This window comes from Cetorhinus maximus, chromosome 10 (assembly GCF_964194155.1).
Source record: "Cetorhinus maximus chromosome 10, sCetMax3.hap1.1, whole genome shotgun sequence".
Lineage (NCBI taxonomy): Eukaryota > Metazoa > Chordata > Chondrichthyes > Lamniformes > Cetorhinidae > Cetorhinus > Cetorhinus maximus.
This window is the reverse complement of record NC_135888.1, coordinates 42,333,786-42,349,120: the sequence shown is the minus strand read 5'-3', so window position 1 is coordinate 42,349,120 and position 15,335 is coordinate 42,333,786. Positions and strand designations below refer to the sequence as shown.

General features: G+C 41.8%; 1 protein-coding gene across 6 annotated transcripts in view; it reads left to right on the top strand.

Moving 5' to 3' along the window:
* Window positions 1-15,335, top strand: part of abca2 (ATP-binding cassette, sub-family A (ABC1), member 2) — a 576,571-nt gene that overhangs the window by 217,045 nt on the left and 344,191 nt on the right. For all 6 annotated transcript variants that reach the window (XM_078550348.1, XM_078550347.1, XM_078550346.1 and 3 more), the window contains one exon: window positions 14,865-14,986. In XM_078550348.1, the coding sequence (XP_078406474.1) occupies window positions 14,865-14,986 (122 nt within the window). The remainder of the gene's footprint in view (window positions 1-14,864; window positions 14,987-15,335) is intronic.

The window sequence follows — 15,335 nt, the reverse complement described above, 5'->3', positions numbered from 1 at the left end:
CCATATCAAACTTACCAAAGTAGGAATTGCACAGTTAGTTGTACAATATTTTCCTTGGATTTTTCCAGGAGCTGAGGCAGAACAGTTTTATTATGAAAGTTGATGATTGTAATCTTAAATTTTTGAGCTCATTTTCATGGTATCTGTTAGAGTGCTCATTTATTTCTACATTTAGATCCCCACAGGAAGAATGTAGTGTGTGTGTGAATGCTGGAAAGAGATTAAAAATGTTTATATTATCTTAATGTTTATATTTAATGTGATCAAGCATTGCAACACTAGCCCACTTTAAACTTTATGGGAGTCATAGAGATGAATTTCTGATGGAATTCTGCGTACACCATTTTGGTTCCTTCATACTCTAATTACCCCAAGCTAACTTTATGGTAATTATACAAATTGCTTGATTTAAAAAAAATGTTAAAATACAATTGAAGCATAGAATTTTACAGCACAAAAGGAATTGATTCATCCCATCTTGGAGGAAGCATTGAGGGTAGCATGGGCACAGAATGTACTCTGGATGGAGCACTTCAATTTCCATCACAAAGTGTGGCTCGATGGCACCACTAGTGACCAAGCTAGCCGAGTCCTGATTGACATAGCTGCCAGCCTGGGTCTCTGGCGGTCAGTGAGAGAAACAGTTTGAGGGAAAAACTACTTGACCTCATTCTCACTGATCTATCTGTCATAGGTGCATTTGTCTGTGACAGTATTTGAACAAGTGACCACTGCACAGCCCTTGTGGAGACAACATCCCATTTTTACATTGAGATCACCCTCCATTGAGTGGTGTGGCACTACTGCCGTGTTAACTGGGATAGATTCAGAACAGGTCTACTAGCTAAAAACTGGGCATCTGTGAGACACTGTGGGCCATCATTGAATTGTATTCAACCACAATTTGTACCCTTGTGACCCAGCATACCTCTCACTCTACCATTGCTGTTAAGCCAAGGGACTAACGCTAGTTCAATGAGGAGTGTAGGAGAGCAAAACAAAAACAGAATTACCTGGAAAAACTCAGCAGGTCTGGCAGCATCGGTGGAGAAGAAATCAGTTAACGTTTCGAGTCTTCATGACCCTTCGGCAGAACTGAGTATAGTTAGGAGAAAAGTGAAATATAAGCTGGTCTAAGGTGGGGGGGCGGGGGGAGAGAGAGAAGTTGAGGGTGTGGTGATTGTGGAGATAAGCAAGCAGTGATAGGAGCAGATAATCAAAAGAAGTGTAGGAGAGCATGCTAGTAGTAGCAACAGGCATACCTAACAATGAGATGCCACCTGGTGAAGCTACAACAGAATTACACACATGTTAAACAGCGAAACAGCATGCTATACACAGAGCTAAGTGATGCCACAGCAAATGAATTAGATCAAAGCTTCGCAGCCATGCCACACCTAGTCTTGAATGTTGATAGATAATTAAACAACTAATATCCCCATCCTCAATGATGGGGGAGCTCAGCGCATCAGTGCAAAAGACAAGGCTGAAACATTTGCAACAATCGTCAGCCAGAAGTGCCCCTGTCTCCTCTTGAGGTCCCCATTATCACAGTTGCCAGTCTTCTACCAATTAGATTTATATGTGATCTTAAGAAATGGCTGAAAGCACTGGATACAACAATGGCTACGGGCCCAGACAAAATCCTGGAAGTAGTACTGAAGACTTGAGCTCCAGAGCTACCTGCAACCCTAGCCAAACTGTTCCAGTACTGGTTCCAGTACAATGCTGGCATTTACCTGACAAAGTGGGAAATGGCTCAGGTATGTCATGTCCACAAAAAGCAATACAAATCCTTAACCTAATGTTCTGGAATCCCCTCCCTAAACCACTTTGCCTCTCCACCTCCATATTTAAGACCATTCTTAAAATCTACCTCTTGAGCTAAGCTTTTGGTCATCTCTGCTATTATCTCCTTCAGCTCAGCTTCCAGTTTTTTCATTGTATTTGATGAAGCACCTTGTGATGTTTCTCTGCATTCAAAAGTGCTATAAACAACAACAAGCTGTTGTTTTGTTGTTTAAGTTACTTCAGCTTATATTTAATTTTTGTAATGGAATTTGTTCTATTAATCTGAAATCTTCATGTTTCCCACTTAACAAAGATAGCACGGTTAGATGGGTATGCCTTATGGATCTCAATGTGTGCCCAATTGCTACAGGATATATTTTTAACATTTTATTTCTGTTCACTGCGTGCTGTAAATTATGAGTTTTAGATCTTGGGGAAGACAGTTTGCCTGTGGAAACTGTCATTTGTAATGTGTGCAGATAGAAGTCTGGGATTGCCTCCAATTGTAACAGGTGCTAATTATTCTTGGAATCACCCTTTTCATTAATATGGTTGTCGAGAACTTTCATTCCATCATACTACCTCCTGGACTCCTCTTCATACCCAGAAATAGATAGGAACTCTTTTGAATCCATTTGGAATGTGAATACTGAAAATTGAAAAAGAAAATAAATGCTGGAAATAGACCTTTGTTTATTCAAGCAGATCTAGATGAGCAGTAAACTAATGACTAGGTTTGACCATGTTCTTTCCATTCAACTCTCCTTCATTCTCTGGTCTATTTATTATTTGAGATGCCTAAGTGAAGGATCAAAGGCCGTCATAAAGCAAGACCATGATTGCAATGCGTTTGAGAGAAGAAGGATGAAATCAGGAAATACTGATTAGCAAAGAAAGAAGTTTTTATTTTTATGGCACCTTTTACAACCTCAGAATGTCCTAAATGACTCCATAGCCAATCAAGTACTTTTTGAAGTTCTGCCTGTTATAGTGTAAGGAAATATGGCAGCCAGTTTGCGCACAGCAAGCTCCCACAAATAGCTATGTGATTAATGACAGTTTTTAGTGATGCGGTTTGAGGGATAAGTATTGACAACAAGGTTAACAAAATTAGTTAAAGACTGTATTAGATCAAAGGAAGAAGTTTATAAAGTTGCCACAATATAATAAGCCTGAGAATTGGGAGCCTTTTAGAATTCAGCAAAGGAGGTCCAAGAAACTGATAAAGAAAGACAAAATAGAATATGAAAGTAAACTAATGAGAAACATAAAAACAGACAGTAAAAGCTTATATTGGTATGTAAAAAGGTAAAGATAAGCAAAGACAAATGTGGGCCCATTACAGGCAGAGACAGGAGAATTTATAATGGGAAATAAGGAAATGGCAGGGAAACTAAACAAATACTTTTTGTCTGTTTTCACAGAAGAAGATGCAAAAAACCTGCAGGGATACTAGAGAATCAAGGGACTAGTGAGAATGAGGAACTGAAAGAAATTTGAATTAGTAAACATGTAGTACTGGAGAACTTAATGGGACTGAAAGTTGATAAATCCCTTGTATCAGATGATCTGCATCCCAGAATGTTGAAAGAGGTGGCTGTAGAGATAGTGGATGGTTGATGGTCATCTTCCAAAATTCTATAGATTTTGGAATGGTTCCTGCAGATTGGAAGGTAGCAAATGTAACCCCACTGTTAAGAAAGGAGGTAGAGAGAAACAGGGAACTAGACCTTTAAGATAGACATCAGGAGGGAGAATGCTAGAATCTGTTCTAAAGCATGTGATAACTGGACACTTAGAAATTAATAGTAGGATAGGGCAGAGTCAACATGGATTTATGAAAGGAATATCATTTTGACAAACCTGTTAGAGTTTTTTGAGGATGTAACTAGCAGAGTAGGTAAGGGGAGACCAGTGGATGTGGTGTATATGGATATTCAGAAGGCTTTCGATAAGGTTCCACACAGGAGGTTAGGAAATAAAATTAGAGCATGTGGGATAGGGGGTAATATACTGGCATGGATTGAGAATCGGTTAACAGACAAAAAACAGAGAATAAGAATAAACAGGTCACTTTCAGGTTGGAAGGCTGTGACTAGTGGGGTACCGCAAGGATCAGTGATTGGGCCCCACTATTCACACTCTATATCAATGATTTGAATGTGGGGATCAAATGTAGCATTTCCAAGTTTGCTGATGACCCAAACTAGGTGAGAATGAGAGTTGTGGGGTGAATGCAAAGAGGCTTGAAGGGGATTTAGACAGGCTGAGTGAGTGGGCAAGAATATGGCAGATGGAATTTAATGTGAAAAATGTGAAGTTATCCACTTTGGTAGGAAAAACAGAAATGCAGAGTATTTCTTAAATGGCGAGAGATTGGGAAGTGTTGATGTCGAAAGGGACCTGGGTGTCCTTGTTCATAAGTCACTGAAAGCTAACATGCAGGTGCTGCAAGCAATTAGGAAGGCAAATAGTATGTTGGCCTTTATTGCAGGACAACTTGAATATAGGAATAAAGAAGTCTTGCTGCAATTGTATAGAGCCTTGGTGACACCTGGAGTATTGTGTACAGTTTGGTTTCCTTACCTAAGGAAGGATACACTTGCCATAGACAGAGTGCAACAAAGGTTCACTAGACTGATCCCTGGGATGGCAGGATTGTCCTATGAGGAGACTGGTCCTATATTCTCTGAAGTTTAGAAGAATGAGAAGTGATCTCATTGAAGCATACAAAATTCTTACAGGGCTCAACAGGGTAGATGCAGGAAGAATGTTTCCCTTGGCTGGGGTGTCAGAATAAGAGGTAAGCCATTTAGGACTGAGATGAAGGGGGTATTTCTTCACTCAGAGGGTGGTGAATCTTTTGAATTCTCTACTCAGAGGGCTATGGAAGCTCAGTCATTGAGTATATTTAAGACCGAGATTGAAATATTTTTAGATATTAAAAATATTACGGGATATGGGGATTAAAGAGGAGGTCTTACACTCTCCGACCCTGCAATTACCACACGAGACTCAGGCCCCCTTTTAACCAGTTTTATTCAAGCATATGCCAGGGAGCCACAACCATTCCTAAGAATGGAGACCCTGCTCCCAGATTGATTACATTTCATTACTTTTGTACTTTTTCTTATCATAATACATTTGAGTACATTTGAATACATCCAATTGGTAACTGACACGCCGGTTCCATACTAACTCTATCCTACCAAGTACATAAACAGGTGATTTTACTTTCTACTTACTATAAAGCATGTATACATTATTATGCTATCCAATCAGAGCTAAAACACACACACATGGACCTTGGTTTTTGTAACTCAGGACTTTGTGTTTCATCAAAGCCCCCTCTTTGTCCATTGTTCATCTTCCTATATCTACACGAAAACCATTTTTTCCCTTCCCTATCTGAGAGAGGAGCACACTTAATCTAATTTATGTCATACTTTATCTCCAACCTGGCTCTCAAGGCTGCAATGTTCACCTGGTAATGCTCAACTGTTAATATGTTTAGCAGTAATGACTGCTTGGAGATTTAAGTATGATCAGCAAATTCTTACTGTGTTTTCTTTTAATATATTTAATTTCCCCCCTAACAGGGATAGTGCAGGAAAATGGCAATGAGATAGAAATCAGCCATGATTTAATTGATTAGTGGAGTAAGCTTGAGAAGCCGAATGGCCTTCTCCTATTTCCTATCTTCCTTTGGTCCCACGTTGACCAGGACATCATACACAACTCCTCACCTCTTTTTGAAATAGTGCCATGGGATGTTTATGTCTACTCTAGAAGACAAATCTGTTGTGATCTCTCTTTCCCCAATACATTTCTTCCCCTCCACTCCCTCACTGAAAAGAGCTGTCAGCATCAGCACTTCTCAACACTTGGTTCTTTGTTCCTGCACAGACTCAGTAACAAACCCAAAGTAGCCAAGGTAACTGTACCCCAGCATAAGTCAGTGTCTTAGGAACTGAAGGGAAGAAGGAGCTTGCATTCATGTAGCATTTTGCACATTCTCAGGGCATTCCAAAGTGTTTCATGATGAAATACTTATGAATTGCAGATGCTGTTGTTTTGTAAGTGAAAATGGCAGGCAATCTTTGCAGAGCAAATTCACACACTACAATCCATTCTCAGTTCATACATTTTGGTGGTGTTGGTTAAGGGATGAATGTTGACCAGGACACCTGCTATCATTAGAAAAATTGCCTTTTGAGTTTTACAACTATTTGGAACAGATGTGCCGAGCGCCTTGATGTAATGTGTCATCTAAAAGATGCCGCCATCTACAATGCAGCACTGCCTCAGTGGGACTATTGAAGCAATCTAGATTACATGATGATGTCCAGGAGTGAGGGTTTGAATCCATAATTGCTTGACTGAGGTTGAGAGTACCAACACTGAACTAAACTGGCACAAAGTAGCTAAGAAAAACGGTTCTTGTGGCCGCTTCTGAGAATATCCCTGGCATCCAAGGGCTTGTTTCAGCAAGTTGAAGTCCTGAAGACAGCAGTAACATTTAAAAGGCAGGTACACTGGAAGTATCGGGGGGCTGGCTAACTCAGTTGGCTAGCTGGCTAGCATGTGGTTCAGAATAATGCCAATGCTGTGGGTTCAATCCCCGTTCTGGCTAAGGTAGACTTAGGGCCTACCTCCTTTTCCTGCCATGTGGTAAAATCACTGGCATAAGCTGTGGTTCAGCGACCTTCGAATAATCAAGGATGCTACCTGGAGAAGAAGAAAGTGGAAGCCCCATGACTTTGAGCTTCACAGGTATTGGGAGCAGGATTTATATCCTGACAGATTCTAATAAGCAAGAGTAAGTTTTAAATTCATTTATTTCTGGTAGAGGTTATGAATTTCATGGTGGAGGTCTTCATATTTATTGAAAGCTGCTATTTCACATGAATGAGATTTTTCTGTTGCTGTGCGATCGCCAAGATGCCAACAGCCACCATAAGCAGCATTTGTATGACTCCTGCCTTCATGGGAGTTGATAAACCGGCAGTACTGTGACGTCAAACAGTGGGGTGGGGAGCAGGGAAAACGAGTGATAGTACGAAGGGGGAAACGGTGGTGTAGTGGGTCATGTCACTGGACTAGTAATCCCGAAGCACGGCTAATACTTTGAGGACACAGGTTCAAATCCCATCCTGGTAGCTGGTGGAATTTAAATTCAATTAATAAAATTGGAACTGAAAGGTAGTCTCAGTAACAGAGACCATGAAATATCATTGATTGTTGTAAAACCCCATTTAATGTCCTTTAGGGAAGGAAATCTACCATCCTTAGTCAGTCTGGCCTACCAATGACTCCAGTCCCACAGTAAGTTGGCTTTTTGACTTTCTGATTCATGCCCACATGTGCCAGTACCAATACCTGGAAGACACAGATGCAGTAAGAGAACCTTTGGAACTGTTTGGATCAATCTCTACTCCACTGCAGTACAAAAATGCTGCTGTTGTACTCAGCCTTGTAATAATGGTTTAGGAAATAATTCCTTTCCTTCAAGGGACTCTTGGTGCGATGACTAATCAGTTCAGGCTTAATATGTAAAGATGTTAACTGATCTTGTGGAATCCTATTGAGTTATGACATATGAGGGTTTTTGATGGAATACATTCAAGAACTTCAGGCCAGCAGAGATGTACTAGTAAGTACTGCCTGTTGTGTTTGTGTGGGCAAGAGTCTTTCATAATCAACATGAAACAACAGCTCTTTGCTTTGCATTAAGTTACATAGAATTTACAGCACAGAAACAGGCCATTCGGCCCAACTGGTCCATGCCAGTGTTTTTAGCTCCACACAAACCACCCCCCACCCTGCATTATCGTTTTCTATTGGCACATGCTTCTGTTCCTTTCTCCCTTGTGTATTTAACTAGCACCCCCTTAAATGCATCCATGTTGTTCAACTTCATTCCATGTGGTCATGAATTCCGCATTGTAACTGCTCTCTGGGTAAAGCTAAGATACTTTGAGCTCTCTTTGCTTTGTACTGCCTATGGAAACTTTGTTTAATTTAGCCGTACTGTTGTCCAATGCCCTCTGGCAAATTGCCAAGCATCCCTTGCCAACGTGGAAAACTAGACAGCACAGTCCCATACTGCCATTATCCATCTTCCCTCATCTACCTATTCATAGAGGTCACTGGACAGCGATCAAGCCGGAACCCGGCTGATTTCTTTCTCTTCCCTGCTCCTGAGCCTTGGTGTTAAGGCCAGTATTAGGGCCGTATTTCAGCTGCTGCCTGAGCTGACATCGGTAAAGCTATCACTGAGTGAGGGTTGAACCTGGGACCTCTTGGTTTGTATGACTCCTCCTACACCTGATGATGCATTCGACCTCATCCTTTTTAAGAAATAACAACAATGAATAACAACAGTCCATGTCCAAATGCAGCAACACCATTTGCGACTCCTCAGATACTGAAGCAGTCCATGTCCAAATGCAGCAAGACTTGGACAATATCCAGGCTTGGGCTGACAATTGGCAAGTAACATTAATGCCAAACAAGCGCCAGGCAATGACCATCTGCAACAAGTGAGAATCTAATCATCACCCCTTGACATTCAATGGCATTACCATCACTGAAACCCCCACTATTAATATCCTGGGGCTACCATTGACCAGAAACTGAACTGGACTAGCCATATAAATACTGTGGCTATAAGAGCAGGTCAGAGGCTAGGAATCCTGCGGCAAGTAACTCACCTCCTGAGTCACCAAGCTTGCCCACCAGCTAAAAGACACAAGTCAGGAGTGTAATGGAATGCTTTGCTTGATTTGGCACCCCATCCACAAACATGCGCTCAAACTCACCTTTGAAATAGAGCAGTCAAATGAACTCACTTTCCTTGACGTACTAGTTGAGAAATCTGCCAGGGGTTCTCTACCATGGTCTACCACAAGCCTCCATACACTGTTAAATACACGCTTTGATCTTCTTACAGTTTCTTGCACTATAAGATTGGTCTTATCAGCAATCTCGTAAATAGGGCCCGAGCCATTTGCTCACCATGCAAGCTTGATGCTGAAATATGGCACATCAAAGGCATCCTGTGGGATAATGGCTACCCCGATCACATAATTACATGCTGTATATTGTGTAAACTCATGAATGGGCCTAAGGCCGTCACTTTCAGCCCTAAAAAGTGCCCAGTCTACCTGAGGTTACCCTGGAAGGGCAAGGTATCTCAAAAATTTGAGCAACGGGTGAAGCTAGCTGTTTCACGCTGCTACTAAGCACTAACAGGATGCTGCCATCAAGCCAAAAAGATGTTCTGCCTATCACACAGATAAGTAATTTGTTTTATGAATTTCTGTGGCATAGTGATGCTAGGTACATAAGCCGTACGTCCCAAAGACAGGCAGCTCGTATCAAACAGCATGTCCCTTCCACTGTTCGAAATGGGCAGGGTACAGACCGTACCTAACCAGCCCGCGCTTGCAAAACTCAAGACACAGTGTCCAGCATTGGAAGTGATTCCGCGATTGGACAACATTTGCTAAATAATCCTCGTGTGCTAAAAATTACACTGACAGCCAATTTAAGATTGTCAGTCGAGCTTGCAGTGTGGTACATTTGCGTGTACTGGAAGCTACATATATTAATACACTGGGCCCTGCTCTTTGCAGACAGAAAGACGTACACACATTGCACCTGTTTTAGCTAAATAAAATAACTGATAGCCATTCGCTGGTTCATTCCTCAGGGCAATGCCCTGACCAATCAGTCAAGTTGCCTGGTTTAAATTTCAAACAATGCTTGGCAGTTAACTGTTAGTCACCATTAATTGGTGCACTCTTCATGGCAACACCTCTACCAATCAGAGTTCGCTTGCCAACCAGTCCGAATTGTCTTCTCATACAGTATAAAACTGTTGCTTCCCCTGACATTGGTGTTCTTGCAATTGTCTTGATGAGTGTGAGACAAAAAGCTTTGATAAAATGCCTTTTTTCCAGCATGGACACACAGTGGCAGCATTGTGCACCATCTACAAGATACACTGATAGTGGAAATGTGAGGAGAGTCAAAATGTGAAGATATACCCATTAAGAAAGGATGTGCAGGCTAGGTCTCTTTTCTCTTGAAGTGACCCATTGGAAGCCTTTAGAATTCCGAAAGGTTTTGATTTTGTAGACCAAGAGCAAATGTTTCCACTTGTGGGGAAGAGCAAAGTGAGAGGCTGACAATATAAGATAGCCCCCAGGAAATCGTATAGGAAATTCAAAAGTAACTTACCCAGAGAGTAATGAGAATGTGGAATTCACTAGCAGAGAGAATGGTTGAGGCGAATTGTGTAGATACAGTTAAGGGTAAGCTGGATAGGCGTATGAAGGAGGAGGGAATAGAGGCTGATGCTGATAGAGTTAGATGATGAAGAATGAGAGGAGGCTTGAGTGGAGCATAAACACTGGCATGGACAGGTTGGGCTGAATGGCCTGTTTCTGTGTGTATATCCTACATAATTATATGGAATAAGTGTTTGGGAAGAATATGGACTAAATGATTGCCCAAAAGAGAGAGAGAATGTCATCGTAGATTGATTCTGTGTCCTTTTTACTGAAGGCTAGGGAACAAATTACTTATCTATGGTTGATGTGTGACATGGGGAGATGCACTGATTCGAGGATATGTGTATGTTATCTAACACTGAGATGATATATTACTCTTTCTTAACAGGTATCTGCTGATATTGCAGCATCCTTATCACTGACACAGGAATAATTGTAGTAGAAGGATCTGGTACCTAAAGGGTTAACATGGGACTGAATACAGTACCATCCACATAGTGATGTAGGAAGACACATGATCTAGAGCTAGGGCAGTCGAGAGTGAGGTAGCGACATGTAAAGATCTAGTATGGGTCATCTCCATACCTTTACCCTCTACTGTCAATATGTACATAGTACAGTACTGTTAAAAAAGATTTCTTTGTCACTTCAACAAGACTGGTGTCCAAGCAGTACACATCACAGCTAGCGACAACAAAACAGATCAATAATAATGAGTTTTTTTCTGGAGTTGGGTAGAGTTGGTGGCGTATTTTGCCGTCATGTTTCCTGAATTAGGTGCTTCTTGGAGTACTGGAAATTTGATGAGCGATTGCACTGCAATGGAGTGATTGTGACCTTGTTAAATGGCCGGGTATGGTCACCCTGCATCCCGCTGCTGCATCAATTAAGGAGGAAGATGTCTGGGCAGGGGAACTGTACCTTATTATTCAAATGGTGTAGCTATGATTATTCAATGAAACAGTTTGGAGAATGGAGGGTCATAATTAAGGCCAAGAAAATGAATGTGTAGTTTTCTGATTCTCATTTTAGCTATTGAAGTGAACCTGTGTATACTGAAGAAATGTAAACTGTATATCGGTACACCAGGCTATCATTCCTTATAATGCCAGTTATGCTTTCATAGAATTGTAGAAGCTTACAGTTCAGAAAGAGGCTATTTGATCTGTTGTGCCCGTGATGGCTTTTTGAAAGAGCTGTCACACGTAGTCCCGCAACCCTGCTTCCTGTCTGCAACTCTGTGTGCTCCTCATCTAATCTTCTAGTACCTGTCCAAATCTCTTTTAAAAGTATTTATGGAATCATCTTCCAGCACCTTTTCAATTCCCTCCTGTACCTTCCATAATCTTCCTGGGTATTGACTGAACCTTCCTCCTGACATTTCTGTTTTAACAATTATTTATCTTGTCATCCAGGGTGCATTAGCTTTGGCTGCTCTACCTTTTCCTGTCAGAGGAATTTGCAAGTTTATACACGAGCAATCTCTTCCTTGGATGTTCCCCGTTGCTCAGTTAGAGCATTACTTTTTTAAAAATTCATACACGGGATGGGGGCGTTGCTGGCTAGGTCAGCATTTTACTGCCCGTCCCTAATTGCCCTTGAGAAGGTGGTGGTGACACATATTACTGATGACCTAGAGTAGATTGATGGGGCGGTAATTGGCCAGGTTGGACTGATTTTTGTGTACAGGACAGACCTGGGCAATTTTCCACATTGCCGGGTAGATATCAGTGTTGTAGCTGTACTGGAACAGCTTGGCTAGGGGCGCGGCACGTTCTGGAGCACAAATTTTCAGTACTATTGCTGGAATATTGTCAGGGCCCATAGCCTTTGCACTATCCAGAGTCTTCAGCCATTTCTTGATATCATATGGAGTGAATCAAATTGGCTGAAGACTGGCATCTGTGATGCTGGGGACTTCCAGAGGAGGCCGAGATGGATTATCCACTTGGTACTTCTGGCTGAAGATTGTTGTAAATGCTCCAGCCTTATCTTTTGCACTGATGTGCTGGGCTCCCCCATCATTGAGGATGGGGATATTTGCAGAGCCTCCTCCTCCAGTAGGTTGTTTAATAGTCTACTACCATTCATGATCGGATGTGACAGGACTGCAGAACTTAGATCTGATCCATTGGTTCTGCAATCGCTTAGCTCTGTCTATCACTTATGCTGTTTGGCATGCAAGTAGCTTCACCAGGTTGACACCTCATTTTTAGGTATGCCTGGTGCCGCTCCTGGCATGTCCTCCTGCGCTCTTCATTGAACCAGGGTTGATCCCCTTGCTTGGTGGTAATGGTAGAGTGGAGGATATGATGGGCCATGAGGCTACAGATTGTGGTTGAGTACAATTCTGCTGCTGCTGATGGCCAACAGTGCCTCATGGATGCCCAGTCTTGAGTTGCTCAATCTGTTTGAAATCTATCCCATTTAGAACGGTGGGAGGTATCCTTAATATGAAGGCAGGACTTCGGCTCCACAAAGACTGTGCACTGGTCACTGCTACCAATACTGATGTGGAAAGATGCATCTGCGGCAGGCAGGTTGGTGAGAATGAGGTCAAGTACATTTTCTCCTCTTCTTGGTTCCTTCACCACCTGCCGCAGACTCAGTCTATGTCCAGCTTGGTCAGTAAAGATGCTACCGAGACACTTCTGGTGATGGACATTGAAGTGCCCCACCCAGAGTACATTTTGTGCCTTTTTGACCCTCAGTGATTCCTCCAAGTGGTGTTCAACATGGAGGAGCACTGATTCATCAGTTGAGAGCAGGGTTGGGGGGGCAGTACATTGTAATCAGCAGGATGTTTTCTTGCCCATGTTTGACCTGATGCCCTGAGACTTAATGGGGTCCGCAGTTGATGTTGAGGACTCACAGGCAACCCCCTCCTGACTGTATACCACTGTGCTGCCACCTCTGCTGGGTCATACCCAGGAATGGTGATGGTGGTGTCTGGGACATTATCTGTCAGGTATGATTCTGTGAGTATGACTATGCAGGCTGTTGCTTGATTAGTCTGTGAGACAGCTCTCTTTGGCACTAGCCCCCAGATCTTAGTCAGGAAGTCTTTGCAGGGTCGACAGAGCTGTGTTTGCCATTGTTGTTCCTGGTGCCTAGGTTGATGCCGGATGGTCCGTCCAGTTTCATTCCTTTTAGGCTTCATAGCAGTTTGACACAAATGAGTGGCTTGCTAGGCCTTTCAGAGAAAATTTAAGAGTCAACCACATTGCTGTGGAGTCACATGTAGGCCAGACCAGGTAAGGTTGCCTGATTGCCTGATTTCCTTCCCCTTTCCTAAAGGGCATTAGTGAACCAAATGAGTTTTTACAACAATCAACAATGGTTTCATGGTCATCATCAGACTTTTAATTACAGATTTTAATTGAATTCAAATTTCACCATCTGCTGTGGCGGGATTTGAACCCTGGTCCCAAGGGCATTATCCTGGCTCTCCGGATTACTAGTCTAGTGACAATACCATTATGCCATCACCTTTTCCAATCTACCTGTACTTGTTCTCTTTTAAAATCACTGAGGTCAGCTCAGTTCATCATCTTTACATTTGATATTTTCTCTCCCACAACTTAATTTAAACCAAATTATGCTGTGGTCACTGTTGGCAAGATGATCTGCTACCATAACACAATCCATTTGCCTGGCTTCATTTCCCAAAAACAAACCTAGCATCGCTTCCTTCCTTCCTTCATTGAACTAAAAGCCTTTTTATCATTCACCTGGGCTTTGTGCTAAAGTAATAATAAAAACCATGTAATGCAAAGTATCAAGAGTAGTGTTTGAAAAGTCTTATTGTCATATAATACCAGCATGTTTCAGCGATGGGACACTTACCTCGGACTGGAAATTCGGGTGTTCAAGCCTAAAGAATTGAGCCCTTAATGTAATCTACCTACAGTGCAGTACTGACAGAGTGTTGTACTGTTGGAGGTGCTGCTTTTCAGATGAAACTTTTAACAGAGGCTCCATCTACCTGTTCAGGTTGACATACAAAATCCCTGAGCACCATTTGAAGACCAGCAAAGGAGTTTTTCCAGTTTTGTTACAATCATTTTTCCTTCAACTCATGCCACTGAAACAGATTTCATTTATCTCTCTGCTCTTTATGGGACATCGCTGTGCACCAACTGTCTGCCACATTTGTTTAGGTAACTACAGTGATTACACTCCAAAAAGTAATTCAGTAACTGTGAAGAGCTGCAGGACATTCAGAGGCTGAAAATGGCACTATGTAAATGCAAGTTGTTTTCATTATTACCAAGGGTATAAAATAGTAAATAATAGCTTCTATATTCTAGTGTTAGCTCTCCCTTCAATATAAGCTTGTCCTTCACATTAGTGTAGCTTGATCTCCTTTGTCTAGGAGGAACATGGATGGGAAGAACACCATGTGTTACAGCAATGGTCATCAAATATGGTGATATTCAGAATGCTTATTCAGCACAGCTATTGAAGTATAAGTGAGAGCTTCGGGGCTGTTGAAGAAGCTAGTTCTCTCAAATGCAGGTAATTTTAGTCACTGCCCCCTTGTAATCAGGACTATTGTAACTCACTTATACCAAGAGTGACTTGCAGGGCTTTGACAATCAGTTGTACAGCTAATTGAGGTGAGCAAATTAATGTAGTACAACTAAAGATGTCCCTCCTTTGCGTTGTGTTTTCCGAAGAAGGTTCTTATTTTGAATTTGATATAAATATGCAGCAACTTTCAGAGCTTAAAGCTTTGGATTTATTTATTTTGGCTATGCTCTTGTATCTTATTAGGGTTCACCCTTGGATCAGTTGTAAAGGATCGGGATGAACTTCAGAACTTCTTGACTCACAACTTGTCCATGTCCAATGAAACAGCTGGACTCCTACTGGGATCAAGTGTCAATTTGAAGGAGGTAAGAGAAATAGGATGAAAGTGTCCAGTTGACCAGATGAATTCCAAAACCAGTATCTGTTTGGGAGTTTTATGAAAGAGGCAGGTGTATGGTCAACATACATCAGGTATGCTGTCGCATGGAGTAAAAAGCTGTAGGAGAAAAGTAGGAGCATCAGGTTTTAATTATGGCATTTTTCTCCTGATCATCTTATGCGCTTGAATTGACCCATTTTACTCGTAGATCTGAACACATTTACGACTGAGACAAGAATTCAAAAGAAAATAATCCACATTATAAATTATGTCCAGAATATTTTATTTTGTCTTAAGGGCTATGTTTGAAGGTTAGGCATGACACCTCTGCTATG